Source organism: Gossypium hirsutum, chromosome A07 (assembly GCF_007990345.1).
Source record: "Gossypium hirsutum isolate 1008001.06 chromosome A07, Gossypium_hirsutum_v2.1, whole genome shotgun sequence".
Taxonomy (NCBI): Eukaryota; Viridiplantae; Streptophyta; class Magnoliopsida; order Malvales; family Malvaceae; genus Gossypium; species Gossypium hirsutum.
Window position 1 is genome coordinate 21,270,187 of NC_053430.1, and position 15,562 is coordinate 21,285,748.

The window sequence follows — 15,562 nt, forward strand, 5'->3', positions numbered from 1 at the left end:
AAAAAACAAAAACAAACACCAAAAGAAAAAACAACCCAACAACCAAGATCCAGCAAACAGCAAAAAAAAGGGGAGCTCTAGAAACGTCTTCTCCAGCTGTACTCCAGTAATTAAAACCCCTTTTGAAAAAATAAACAAGAAACGTATGGGGAAACAAAAAGTCATCAGAAAACTTAATTACCCTCATATCAATCCCATCAAAACCTCTTCAATACCCCGATGTACATTGAAAGATCAAAACCCATTGGAACTCTCAGCAAAATCAAAATTGCAGAAAACTTTCTCCAACTTCTTCATCTCTTCTTCCCCAAACCTCACCCACGACCTCCATCCTCCTCCTGTCTTCAGCCATCGCCTCCACCGCACCAAGAGGTACCATATTTGTCAGGTAAGTAGATTCTCTTTTCTTGAGTCCTTCTTTTGCTAAACAATGGGCAACTCTGTTAGCCTCCCTGTTTGTGAAAAGAAAAACACAAAGATTAAATTGACAGCAGAGATACTGAGCATCTTTGATATACCCAGAAATTTTCGATCTATCCGTTTTCTCTTGCAGTTTCCTGATGATCGTTCGAGAATCACCTTCAACCTCAATCTCCCTCAACCCAAGTTGTAACCTCAGCTTCAGTACCTGAAGACACGCTACTGCTTCTGCAGAAAAAACAGACGGTATGTTCAAGTTCATCTCCGTTTTACAACAGATAATCTCTGCTTTACTATTACAAATCACTACCCCAGAGCACGACTCTTTGGTGTGGTTGTTGAAAGCTGTGTCAAAGTTCACTTTCAATCTGGATCCATCGGCGCAGACCATCTGTCAACACAGATCCGTCTTCCAGGTATAGCACTTTTTAGATCATCAAGTTCCTTTAAATATACTTGCACAAAACTTGCAATCTGACTGCCAGTTTAGTTTACCCCATCATGAATGAATTTGTTCCGAGCCATCCATAACACCTATAAAGCGCAGACAATCATTCTACACAAAGCCATGGGTCTAGTCTCAAAGGTATTTTCAACTAATCTGTAAATACTGAATTCTCATCCAATCTAGCCCATGCCATATGTAAATGTTCCCATATATCTTTTGCAGGAGGACATGCCCAGAAAATATGCTCCCTTGTTTCAGCTCCTGTTAGACACCTTCTACACATAAGGGAAGCCATCTTTCTGCGATAATGAAGATTACTAAAACTAGGCATATAGTTACAAAGTATTCTCCATATTGTAATTTTGATTTTAGGGTGTAGATTCATTTTCCATAATTTCTTGTAAATTTGCTTGTGGTCTGAATGTAATTGATCCCGACCTTCTTGTAAAAGAAGTCTGTGACCACTTCGGACCGAGAATTCTCCTGACGACTCACCCCTCCATACAAGAGTGTCTTCATGCTCAAACAAAGGAAGAGGAATACAGAGGATCCTTTTTGCAGTCTGTTCATCAAAGGTAAAACTGATCAGATCAGACTTCCAATTTTTAGAACTGGCATCAATAAGAACTTTGATGAGACTCTGATTATTATTCATATTCTGAATTCTGAGATTATCATCTCCAGGTATCCAAACATCATCCCAAATGGAAGCTTTCTGACCATTGCCAATCCGCCAACCCAAACCTTTCAAGAGGAGGCCCCTCGCGGCCCAGATACTCTGCCAGGTAAAAGAAGGTAGCCTCCCTAAACTGGAGTTTAAAAAATCCCCATCTTTAAAATACCGAGCTTTCAAAGTATGCGTAGTAAAAAATTAGGATAATTTAACAGGCATCAACCTTGTTTAGCCAATAAAGCAGTATTAAAAGAACTCAAATGACGAAATACGATACCACCTTTCTCCTTAGGCGCACATAAGGATTTCCAATTACACCAATGCATCCCCCGCCTATTATGATTATTCCTCCCCAAAATGAGCTCATAATATTTTCCAGTTCCACACAAAGCGATTTCGGTAAAAGGAAACAATCCATCGAATATATGGGAATAGACTGTAAGACAGCCTTGATAAAAACCTCTCGACCTCCTTGTGAAATATGCCTAACACTTCAGTTATTGATTTTCTGCATCAAACGATCTTTCAACTTATGAAAAATCATTTTCTTCTTACGACCCACCACATTGGGAAGTCTAAGATAACTTTCTAGATCAGTCGAGCTACGAACATGAAGCGCCTGAAACACCCTACTCTTGTCTTGATCCTTCACATTTGTGCTGAAAAAGACCGTAGATTTTTCATAATTAACGCACTGACCCGAACAAGACTCATACTCTCCAAGAATTTCTTTCAGCACATTAACCATCTGATTTGATACATCTTCGAACGGGATACAGTCATCAGCAAGCATCAGATGAGTTATAGGTGGGGCCAATCTGAAAACTTTAGCTCCATGAATCTTTTTATCCTGACTTGCCAACCTCATTAGCGCAGAAAGCCCTTATCCACAAAACAAGAAGAGATAGGGGCTTAAAGGATCCCCTTGATGCAAGCCCCTAGAAGGTTTGAAACTTAAACCTTCTGCCCCATTAATTAGAATGGAATACTGAACAGAATTAACACAATAGATAATAAACTCCATAAACCGTTCGTCGAATCCCATTTTTGACATTATGCTTTTAATGAAAGGCCACTCCACTCGATCATAGGCCTTGCTCATATCGAGTTTTAAAGCCATGAATCCCTTTTCCCCGTATCTTCTGTTTTTAAATGAATGAAGCACCTCATATGCCAAAAGCACGTTATCGGTGATGAGTCTACCAGGAACGAAAGCACTGAGTTATCGATGCACCGGTGATGAGTCTACCAGGAACGAAAGCACTGAGAGTTATCGATGCACGCATGTAAAACCTTTTGAAGCCGATTAGCAACAGTTTTTGCAATGATCTTATAAATAACAGTGCATAGACTAATGGGACGAAAATTCTGAAGATTGCTAGGACTGGCAGTCTTGGGAATCAGCACTATTTGTGTTTTGTTTATATCCCCCACAGAATGTCTAAACAATATATGCAAATGTCTTTACCAATAATATGCCAGAATTTCTGGTAGAAATTGCTGGAAAGCCATCAGCACCCGAAGCTTTGGTAGGTCCCATGCCCTTCAACGCCTAAACTATTTCGTCCTTATAAGTGGCCAACAAACTTTGGTTCATTTGATCTGATACGAACAAATGTACTTTGGAGAGAATGTCCCAAATCCCCAATTCCTCTAGAGGCAAAATGTAACGTCCTTAACCTTATACCGTCATTGGAATAGGGTTACGAGACATTACCAGTCAGTACAGATTAATTTCGGTTATTAATTAAAATAAATATTTACATACATCCTAGTTTTAAGATGTCATCTCTTTAATGGGCCCTCGAAGTCCAATATGAGCAGTAAATTTCAAAATTTATTCTACATACCGTTGCCAACCATAATTTACTCATTTCATGAGTACATTTACAATCTAAATGACTCTCATAAAACATCATAGGTACATGCCATTACTAATAATTAACACATTTTACCTTAATGAATTCGGGATCGAACTGGGATGCTGATATAACGTTTTATCTTTACTAAACCTGCGCACGGACACAAACCGTACGCTGAGTATGGTATACTCAGTGGTATTTTTATAATCCGAACACTTAATAATATAACAATTAAACTTAAAATCACAATAACAATTATAAGTATTCATTTATTTGTTTTATAGATAAATTTTCAATTACTTATCATATAAATTCTATACAAGTCATATAGCAAAAACAATAAAATATTTGTTCAATTCTTTTTTTTACTTACCGTATAAATTCTATACAATATATTCATAATATACTTGTTTTCATACTTTATTTCTTAACAATATGCTATTTTAATTCATTTTAACGTCAATCATCCATTTGAATTTCACTCATTTCATGAACCTTTTGGTTCATGTTTTCAATCTCATATCTCAATTTCAATTCTCAATTCAATTTCTCATTTCATTCTAATAGCTCAATCAATCAAATTCACTCGACTTATCTTTTCACTTATTTACCCCTATTAACAAGACTCGGACCTTGGCGGATATACGGATCCAACCAAACACACCAATATGGCACCCAGTGCCTCATCGGATAGTTCGAAGCAATATTTGATACCCAGTGTCTCATCGGCCTAGCCGAAGTAAAGTTGGTACCCAGTACTTCATCGAATCTATCCGAAGAAATATAGTGACACCCAGTGTCTCATCGACTCGAGGTCGAAGAATTCCTGAACAGTTTCAATCCTATGGCATGCCAACTATATTCGACTCAGCCCGATACTGTTAATAGGGTATTCAATTCACTTTCAATTTTTTTCAATCAATACACATTTTAATTAATCACATAAATTCATAATTCAATACAATTCAATTCACTTTTCAATAACAAATATCCAAATATCACAAATCTCATATTTAAAATTTTCAAACAATTTATATTTCAATTCAATTCAAATAATCAATATAAATTCAATAATTTCATCACATACTATATCAATCCATTTCATTTGTAAAACACAATAATTCTTACTTCAAAACACTTAATATACATATTAAGAAATAAATTCAACAATTAAGTATTAGGTTCGGATTATAGAAATACAAACCGTAATTTTTGAGCTAACTCCCGTTGACTTTGTCTTGTCCTTTCTTAGCCGAGATTTCTGGTACCACATTGACTACGAAATTAATACAATTTATAATCATTAATACATTACTAATTCATATCTTGAGTTATAGAATTCTAAATTAAGATCCGTTAATTTTTCCTGAAACTAGACTCACAAATCTTCTTACTATAAAATTTTCAGAATTTTTGGTTTAGCCATTAAGTACAGTTTATTTTTTAAATTCACCCCTATTCTGCTGTCTGACAGTTTCGTCCCTTCTTCACTAAAAATTAATTATCTCACAGTACAGAATTCGGATAACATTCTCGTTGATTTCTAATGAAAATATACTCATTAGGGATTCTAAACATATAACTTTAAGCCTCTAATTATTTTTATTAAAATTTTGGTGATTTTCCAAAGTCAGAACAGGGGAACCCGAATTCATTCGGACCTTGTCTCACAAAATTCATTATATCTCATAATTTACAATTCAATTGCTTATATCGATTCTTCTATAAAAAATTAGACTCAATAATATTTAATTTCATATTTTATTCATCCTCTAATTCAATTTCTATAATTTTTGGTGATTTTTCAAACTTAGACTACTGCTGCTGTCCAAAATAGTCTTAGTACAAAATGTTGATTTACTTTAATTTTAATTTAATTCTAACTAAATTCACTTACTTTTCTATCTTAATTCATACTTTATTTCTATTCAAATTTCATCCATACTCATTTAACTATTAAATTTCCAGCATACTTTCCTAATTTCAAAATTTCATCAATTTAGTCCCTACAACATAAAACTGATAACTTACTTTACAATTTGACCCTATTATCAATTCTAGCTTGAAATTTACTCAATTAAACCCTTAATTCACTATTTTATTAAACATGAACTATACTTGAAAATCTATAAACTCTCAAAATATCAACTTAATTTCATCAAAGTCTTGTTCTAAAGCTTCTAAAACATCAAAATTTAAGAAGAAATGACTTAATTGACTTACCAAATTAAACTTTGAGCCTTCAAACCCTAATTTTCCTTTTTCTTTTTCTTTCTTTCTTTCTTCCCTGTTTCTTCTCTGTTTCGTTTGCTTTCATTTTGTTTCTTATGTTTCTTTACTTATTTATATAATATAATATATAATATAATATACTATAATATAATAATAATTTAATATATATTTTAACACATAAAAAAATCTCAGATTTTTATGTTTATGCCGCCTCACTTAGGACAAATGGCATAATTGCCATTTTGGTCCTCTTCATTTTCTTTTATTCTACAATTTAACTTTCATCCTTTATTCAATTTAGTCATTTTTTCTAATTACTCTTAATTAAACTAAATTTACTTAATTAAACTCTAATTAACCACTCAATTGACTTCGTAAATATTTTTAATAAATATTTACGAATCCATTTTTCAGAAACAGAGACCCGAAAGTATACTTTTTCGGTAACGGTAAAATTCGGGTCGTTACACAAAAAGATCCGAAAAGTACTCACGGGCGATGCACTCCATCTCCCTACCATCTGAAACAAGAGAACCATCCCTTCTTTACAAAGCTTTGAGTTGATTAGCACGTCTTCTTTGGGAAGAAAATTTATAAAAAAAGAAAGTATTCTTGTCCCCTATTTTCAACCAATTTTCTCTTGCACGTTGCTCCCAATACTTTTCCTCCTTATCCATCTCCACATTTAAATAAAGTTTGACCTTGACTATTTCTCCCAAGTTCTCCTCTGAAATCTCCTCGTAATTTAGCTCCTCCAATCTCTTATTCAACCTTTTCACTTCCCTCCCTCTTTTGGTCTTAAACCTATTCCCCCAAGATCTCAACCTAGTGGCCAATGTTTCCATTCGGAATAAAAAAGATCTAGAGCTGCCTTCCCATAACTTATCTCCATTTTACATGACTCTTCCAAAACCCACCAGGCTTCAAAACGAAATCTATCGGATTGTCTACCTATTCCAACATCTTCCGTATCAATGAGCAAAGGACAATGATCAGAGAAAGAATGTGGAAGATGTCTCAAGGAATATCGTGGGAATTGTTGAAACCAACCATCATTAGCAACCCCTCTATCAATGCGTTCCCTAATATTTCGCTCAACAGTTCTTCCTCTTTCCCATGTGAACCAAGCTCCCGAAAAACCTAAATTTTCCAATTGACAAGCTTCCAAAGTCTTACGGAAAGCTTCCATACGAGCCTTTTCTCTTAACAAGCCTCCTTGTTTTTCATGAGCAAAAAGAATATCGTTGAAATCTCCCCCAACAAACCAAGGTAAAGAGTTATCCCGCCCTAATCTTTGAAGTAACTCCCAAGTCACTGATTTAAATCTAACCTCTGGAGCCCCATAGAACCCTGTAAACCGCCATCGAAAATTTTTTTCTTGAATCTCAACATCAATATGATTCTTTGAGAAGCTCTGCAAATTGACTACGTTATTCCCATTCCACCCAAGGCTTAATCCTCCTCTAGACACATCAACCGAGGCGTCAACACCATTAAAGAAACCACACTTTCTTCTAACAAACTCCATTTTTATAGCACTCAATTAAGTCTCCATAAAGAAGACAATTTGGGGACGATAAATCTTCAGCATACTCTGAAGTCTTCTAACTGCTCGCGAACTCCCCAATCCGCGAATGTTCCATCACATAATTTTCATTGCCTTCGGTCGGCTTGCCCAATGGCAGTCGCCGATATCTGTTTAGGATGAGAAAAGTTCTCCCCAGCAACCTCCAATGAATCTTGAGTGTTAGAAACACTAGAGATCAAAGAATTAGATCTTTGCCTTTTTTTTCCTTCATCATTGAGAAAAGGTTCATCCTCTAGCTCACAATCCATACATGACACCCCTTTCTCCTGTAAACGACCCAGTCCACTTGGAGTAGTCCTTTGGATGACACCATAATGTGCAAGGCCAGAAAGTTGACCTTTTCCACGATCCAAGTCATTATCTCCATTATGATGGAAATTATTTCCTTGCTGATACTCATTCAATTCAGAAGGAAATTTGGTACCTTTTAAATTTATTCGAAGAGGGAAATTGAAATTTCCTCTAGATTCTCTCCCTTTATTTTGGCTTGATTGTTGACTAGAAGATTGCCCAAATCTAGACTTTTCAAAAAAATTGTCGTCTCCTTCCCTCCTCAACCAAATGCTGTTGACAATGGAAGCCTTTCTCCCTTGAGCTATTAATGATAGATCCCAACCCATCTCTAATTCTTGCATTGCTTATTGTAATCTCATCGGACAGAAATTATCTCCATGACCCAAACGTCCACATAAAAAACAGAAAAGAGTTAATCTTTCATACTTAAACTTTGCATAAGTAAACTTGGACTCTGAGATCTTAATTTTCTTTTGCCGTGGTAAAGATTTTCGAACATCAAGTTGAACCCGAATCCGCATATAATTCATATACCTAGTAGATAGTTTCTTCGTGTCATATTCCAGAAATTTTTCAATAAAATTTCCAAATTGAACTGCTATAGAATCTCTAAAGAAGCCCAGAGGAAGATCATGAACCTGAATCCACCAGTCTGAAAACACCAAAGGGACAGCCATAGGGTCTTCACCCTCCACCAGTCGATGGAAAACCAAAAGGTGATTATTGAAAGTCCAAGGAGCGCCTAAAATAACTCGAGAAATATCCACCTCATTAAAAAACTTAAAAAGAAAACATTTTTCCCCCAGGTCTGAAATTTGCACGCCCTCTAAAGGATGCCAAATGTTAGCCATAATGTTTCTCATTGCAGGAAAATTTACCACATTAGCTGTAAGATAACACCCTACCAAATAGAAATCATACAGTGCGTTTTGTTCTTCAGAGTCAACCGGTAAAGAAAACGCTTCATCTTCACCATCATTCAGATTTAAGTCGGCTATTCCTCTATCCATCCAATAAAAAGAAACTAAACCCTCCAAACTGAAAGACAAGTCGACAGAATACCAGAAGACTCAAAGAAAGAAGAAAAGAAGATAGAAGAAAACCGGAAATCAAGACTAAATCATGTCAGAAGCGACAGACAGAGAAACGTGCCAAAGCGGCAGACTTCCAACGATTTTTTATTTACTAATAATAATTCAATGTTTAATTGTATTATATGATTGACATTTGAGGTTAAATTGAGATTGTATAGGGATGATTTAAGATATTATTTGGATTGAGTGCTCTAAATGAGCTACCTTTGTATGCATATGAATCCTTAACGCCATATATTGAGCCTTAAGCCTTTCTTTGGTAACTTTATATGTTTGAAATCTTAGCTTAAAAAATTAAACATAAAATTGCTTCATCTTTTTCAATCCCAGATTTGTTGTGTATCTTGGACTGGAAGTTGAATTACGAATGTCATGGGACTAGAGTAGGAAAATTAAGAGGGATGAAAATAAAAGAAAATTGTTAGGGAGGAATTACTAAGTGTGGAAACCCTTGCAAATTTGAATACTTTGTTGAAAAAAATTGAGGGAATAAAAGCATTATGAGAGTTAAATGTTAGGATCTAGTGCCCTTAGTATGGTGATATCGTCAAATATACTTGTAATTTTTCTAACATATTGGTTTAACAAAATTTCTTCATTTTCATTAATGTATTTTGTATAATGTCCTTAACGATTTTTGCACGCAAAGCAAAATGTAAACAAATATTAGCTAATTGATTATCTAACGTTTAACTAATATTAAGTTATATTATGTGATTCGATCATAATGCAGAAGACAACTTATATTAGTATAAAATCTAAATGATTCATAGTTGAATTGAAATTGAGCAAACCAATTAAAATATTATTATGTCTAATATCAAGTTCAATTTGAGAGATACATTTTCTTGGGTATCAGAGTAGATGACTCTCAAAAGATAAAGACTTGGATATCATTGTCTAGATTAACAATGCATCAGAAAGGACCTAAGTAGAATGAAGCTTAGTTCCATTTATGAATTTATGCACTTTTGATACTCATAGTGTGACTTACCTTAATCCTAAGTAAGTGGCGGACTATGTATGCATGACTCATATGCTTTGATGTATTAAAAGCTTGAGTTCAATTGGTAAGAAAGTTGAAAGTTGGTATGTTGGGTATACAACTTCTGTATGACGTAGCTTCACTTACAATTGTGAAATTCATATTCCAATAAAGGGTAAACGATATCCTCCCGTCGACATTACATGATAGATGGAAAAGTAATGTGACTATGAGTCATTTGTCTAAGATGAATGAATTAATTACTATTCATTAGTTACTGACTTTTTCATTAAATAATATGTAATGGTTACTATAAGATAAAATACAATCATATTGGGCGAACAGATTTAACCTAATGAGATTAAGGATGTCCTATAAGGGTAACATACATATGACAAGGTCATTGGACAAGCACTTGATAAGTAGTTTTCATAATGGTATATAATGGGGAGAGTTTAGTCATGGTACTTTAGTGGAATGACTTAATGACTAAATAATGTTGTAATTAATATACAAAGAGTCGAAATTTAATTAAAAATTATTTTAGCCTTAATTATATTTGTATAATTGGTCCCTCCACTAGCTTGATGTAACCTTGATGGTTTGCACTAGAATCAATGAGATGAATTGGATGAAAACGATGAAATAGATAAATAGATTGCCTATATCACTATTTGCAGTGAATGTGTTTTCTCGCTATGAATAAAATATAATTTAGTTATTAAAATTAATTTATTCGAATTATTTTTTAGTTAATTGTAATTAAATAATTGAAGTTCAAAATGAAAATTAAATTAATTCATCATTACGATTTCATTGAACAAGTTAGTTAAATTTATTTACTCATAGATTCTAGTACAATAAAGTCCATAACTTTAACGAGATTATAATTGGGTTGAGAAAACAACTTATTTAAGTTAATAAATAATATTTTTGAGAATAAGAAAATTGTTTATTAGGTTGGATAAATTATATGAGTTTGCTTAAAGACCATATAACACATATAATTGTACCTAATACATGATAAGGTCCAATTAGGTATGGTATATAATAGTGGGCGGCAAACCCTAATTCTAAAGAGGGGTTGCTGCCGCCCACCTAGTGTACCTTTTGTATGAGTATATTTTTTTCCTATTAAAATATTATTTTTTTTGCTTACACCTTGCTCAATTGAGACTCTTGTATTTGTCTCTATAAATAAAGACTGTGAGCTAGTTTGAAAACATACCATATTGAGTGTAGTTGATCTACTGAAAATAGAAAATTTCATTATAAAATAAATTCTATTTTCATGCGAACTTATTTTTAATTTCTAGCATGGGTACGGATTTGGTAAAATGTTTGTTGTTATAAATATAATAAGGCTTGAGTTGTAGAAAAAAAATTGTTGTGGAAAAAAATGTTCTTTAAATCGATTTTTTCTAACAAATAGTTTCAAAGTTAGGTTGTGCTATTTTAATGGTGTAAATCGGTTTACTAAAGTTCTTTTGTCTCTCTCTCTTGTTTGTTTGATTAAATTTGATAAGAGGTGACATCCTTGCATTAGAAGCATGTTTTGGATTTATTTATGTGAATGTATGGATGATATTATTTTATAAATTGTTATAAAATATTTTTTTCAAAATTTGCGGTTTCTAGATTTTAGATTGGTTGTATTTTAGATTTTATAATATTTGGGTTTGTAATTAGATCGTAGACTACTATCATCATGTAAGATTTTTTTTTTGTAAAATTAAAAGATTCATGTAATTCAAAAACGAAGATGATTTAAAACCTTGAATCAATTTTAAAATATTGAGTGGGAAAAAGTCCTTAAATGAGACCTATGGTCTCCATCGATGGTTTCAATGTGATGGCGTAATAATACTTCAAGTTTGTTTTACCTTGACTGCACTTTATAATAAGTATTATTATGTGGATTCACTAAGAAGACTTCCTTTAAGAGGACAACTAGTCATGTATGTTACTCATTGAGACTATTCGGTGACAACTCATGAAAGAGTAAATATTTATAATGGGTGTTGAGTCAATGGTTATACAGTCAAGATTATTTTAGTTAAGTAACTTCCTTCAAAGCTCTACTTAAGTTAAAACAATTACAAAACACAAAGAGATTATTAATATGTTTAGCATATAATGTGTTTAGATTCACGTATAAATTGGATGCAAATTCATGTTCTTACTGGTTATTTAAGATTACCCCATGGTAGCTTAATTCAATGGGTGTAGGAATTATATTTGCAACAAACTTACAAAATTTTCAAGGTTTAATGTAAGATGCATGCATCATTTTAATGCATTATGCATGTTGCAAAATTTTTTAAAATATTTTCTTAGTACAAAGATAGTTAATGGATGAAAATTTTAGTTTTTAGTTAAAAAATGACACCAACTGCCTTGATTAACTCACTACTACATCTTAGTGAGTGTAACTAGTACACTCCAAAAGCAATTAGAGAGTTGTGAAACCGCAAAAGATATTATGGATAAATTAGAGGACATGTTTGGAGGCCAACTTGCTTTAGCTCGAAAGTACTTTATCACAAGTTTAATGAATACCTAGCAAAAATCAGCACTCTGGTCAAAGACCATGTGATTACACTTATGAGTTACTTTGCGGAGGCCACGATCAATAGGGCCAGACTTGATGCAAACACAAAAATCAAAATTGTGTTCAAAGGATTATCTAAGGATTTCGTCGACATTAGGGTTGTATACAACTTACGAAGCAAACAATTGAACTTTTGACCACCTATAAATGAGTTATATTTTATAGAATAAATGTCACACAAAAATATCATAATTAAAAATGACAGTGCCCACAAGTGCACAGGTCAAATTGTAATATAGTTGTACAAAAAAATACTGGGAGTATTCCGAGGATCATACCCAAGGGATGATGAAACAAATAATGAATAAAAACAAATAAATAAAAGAAATAGCTAATTCCTATATTACGATGGATCATAAAATAGATTTAGAGGAATAAAAACAAATAAATAAAAGAAAGAAAGAAAAAATTAGTTAATTAATTAAATTGATAAAACAATCAGGAAGATTAACTCTCTTAGGGTTTGTAACTAACTTCGGATTAGGGGTCTAAATGGGTTAATCATTGATCAAGCAATTATTAACTACTGGCTCTAATTAACTTAATCGATTGATTGATACTCACTTATCTTCTGATCACACTTTCTCAACCAGGATAAATTATGATTTACTCAATTCAACTTATCTCTTGATTTAGTCTAGCCTATGATCACTTATTAGGGTTGTCAAGCCTAACAGTTTAAAAACACATAATTTATACAAACTAATTCATCTTGAGAAATCTCAAATCCTCTGTTAGTCACATTCTCATCCAATTGTTAATCTCCCCTAAGGGATTTAGCCACTCATGCTATTCATTATCTCAAATTCGATTGAATAAACCATGCGAGAAATACGATCGATTCAGAGAAGAAAAGAGATTTCAATAATTTTGGAGAACGAAGTAGCAAATCTTTCGATTGGAACAACGAAATAATACTAATGTAAAGGAAAATATAAACTGAATGCTTTAATTAAATAAACAAGTCCTTGAATAAAAATTTATTCGAGAAGAAGAACAAGCAAGTATTTAAAAATGAAAAAAAATAAACTAAAACTATTTCTAAACTACGAGGGTTTTTGAAGGCGTCTAAGATGACTTGATTACATTCAACCCCTAATGTCTTATTTATAGAGGTGTTGGTAACTCAAATTAAGTCTTCGTATAAGTTTTATTGCGCAGACAAAAATAACCCTCAAATACTTGGGCAGCAAGTCGGCCTTGTGTCGCGCCACACCCCTTGCGTGGTGCAATATGACACAAAAAGTCTACCTTGTGTCATTCGTTTGGTGCTTTGACGTCACAGGAAGCTTGTGTATCACTCGACCTTTGTTTCCACATTAATTAGGCCTTTATATCTTCACCCTTCACATTCAATTAATCCAATTAGCACAACCTAAGGCCCGTGTTGGCCTATTGGGTCACAACACCTTACAAAATGTGTTAAAAACACTTATTTTTATTAACTTTTAATCTTGAGGCCTAAATACTAAAACGTAAATTAAAATCCTAAATTGCTTAGAAAACAAGCTCCTTAGGTACAGAATTGACCCGAATTAACTTCTACATTTGATGACACGTCACCCTTTTATAACTTATTAGAAAACTTCAATCCTATAAGTTGATTTTGAATGGTAGTCAAAGTCTGAAAAATAGAAGCAAACTTAACAGTCGTTTCTCCCTCAAAAGGGAAGGGAAAGAAAGCTAAGCAGAAAAAGTTTAAGTTTTCAAGTCCACCAAAAATGGATAGGAAGAAGATTAGGAAGCTTAAAGACTAAAAAAGTCTAAGCGTCTCTTCTATAGTAAGAGAGGGTACTTCAAGGCTAACTATAAAGAGTGGAAGGACTACCTAGCCTCAAAGGGTAAATGCATGAAACTCTTGGTTATTGAAACTTGTTTACTGGAAGATTTAGTAGATCATTGGGTTATTGATTTTGGAGCTACTAATTATGTTTTTCTATCTTTTTAGGGGTTCAAGGAAAAGAAAGATCTCGGAGATGAGAATCCTTTCTTATGAACCAAGCATGGGAGCAATGTGGTGGCTAAAGTATTGGGAGAAGTACATCTTTATTTTGATCGTTTTAGGAAGACTATTTTGAAAGGGATTTTCTATGTACCAATTTTTAAGAGAAATTTAATCTCTAGCGCATATTTATTTAAAGATGGTTTTACCATGACTTTCAATAACAGTATTGCAATTTATAGAGACCGATCTCTTATCTGTAAAGGATGGATGCAAAATAATCTTTATTTTATTACTTGCTGTTAGAAATTGATCTTATGAATAAGAAACTTAAAACGTCTCACTCAAATAAAGCGTACCTACGGCATTTAAAACTTTTCCATATTAACCAAGATAGAATTACAAGGCTTGTGAAAGATGGAATCTTAAGTTCTCTTAAAGAACTACATCTTCCATAATGTGAATCTTGCATAGAAGGTAAAATGACCAAGCAATTTTTAAATGCAAAAGGTACAAGGGTCGTTAAACCTTTATAACTTGTGCACACTAACGTATGCGATCTTATAAATGTTAGTACACGATGTAATCATGATTATCACGTAACCTTTATAGATAACTATTTTAGATTGGGTATGTATACCTAATGCACCACAAGAGTGAAACCTTCAATAAATTTCAAGAGTTTTATTTTACAAAACTGGAGAAACCTTCAATAAATTCCAAGAGTTTTATTTTACATGAATAGCCACACAAATATAAAATGTCGTAAACAGTCAAACAAATACAGAATTTTGTGCGATTACAAAAATACACACTCTTTGGAATCAGTCACATAGAATCAGAGTACAGTATCAGAATGCTCTTACACACACAAACTCAATGTCAAATTTCTTCACAGTTATCAGACACGATTTTATTTCGTAGAGCACATTACAAACACGAACTATCAAATCAAAATTTTAGCACCAGGCTTACAGTTAATCACATGACCTTAAGTCGTATTAGAGTCTTTAGTATTTATACAAAGGCACCAACAACCGTTAGATGGCACAAGAAACTAAGTTATGCTACAGGGCCATAGAGTTGTGTGCTCTGGCTGTGTGGAATTGCCTAGGGCATTTGAGGGTCAACATGTCCGTGTGAAAGGAGGCACATGACATTGTGGCTAAGGCACATGACATTGTGGCTAAGGCACATGCCCGTGTGCCATGGGGACATGGTTATATGATTCAACCGTGTAACTCTCTGTCCGTTTGTACTAAAATAGGGTACAGGGCAGACATGACTGTATGAGGGTTTCACACATCCATGTAGGATCCCTAAATCCCCAAATTGGCCACATGATCGTGTGGACAGGCCGTGTGGCACCAAACCATCCTAACCTTAAACCCCCTAATACACACGCCCGTGTGC

General features: G+C 33.7%; 1 protein-coding gene across 11 annotated transcripts; it reads left to right on the forward strand.

The window, feature by feature from the left end:
• Positions 1 to 45: 45 nt before the first annotated feature.
• LOC107953154 (uncharacterized) lies at positions 46 to 8,844 on the forward strand. Of its 11 annotated transcripts, none has more exons than XR_001699100.2 (6): positions 123 to 388; positions 554 to 666; positions 736 to 836; positions 911 to 1,006; positions 1,091 to 1,443; positions 1,553 to 2,660. XR_001699100.2 is itself a non-coding variant. In XM_016888390.2 (2 exons), exons 1-2 carry the CDS (start codon positions 146 to 148, stop codon positions 611 to 613), a joined length of 303 nt encoding a protein of 100 aa, XP_016743879.1. In that variant the 5' UTR covers positions 60 to 145; the 3' UTR covers positions 614 to 968. The 11 variants fall into 11 exon arrangements, 1 of the variants encoding a protein (XP_016743879.1); XR_005930497.1 differs by having other exon boundaries at positions 128 to 388; positions 968 to 1,006; XR_001699096.2 differs by adding an exon at positions 8,458 to 8,844 and having other exon boundaries at positions 60 to 388; positions 554 to 1,006; positions 1,553 to 1,663.
• The last annotated feature ends 6,718 nt before the right edge of the window (positions 8,845 to 15,562 follow it).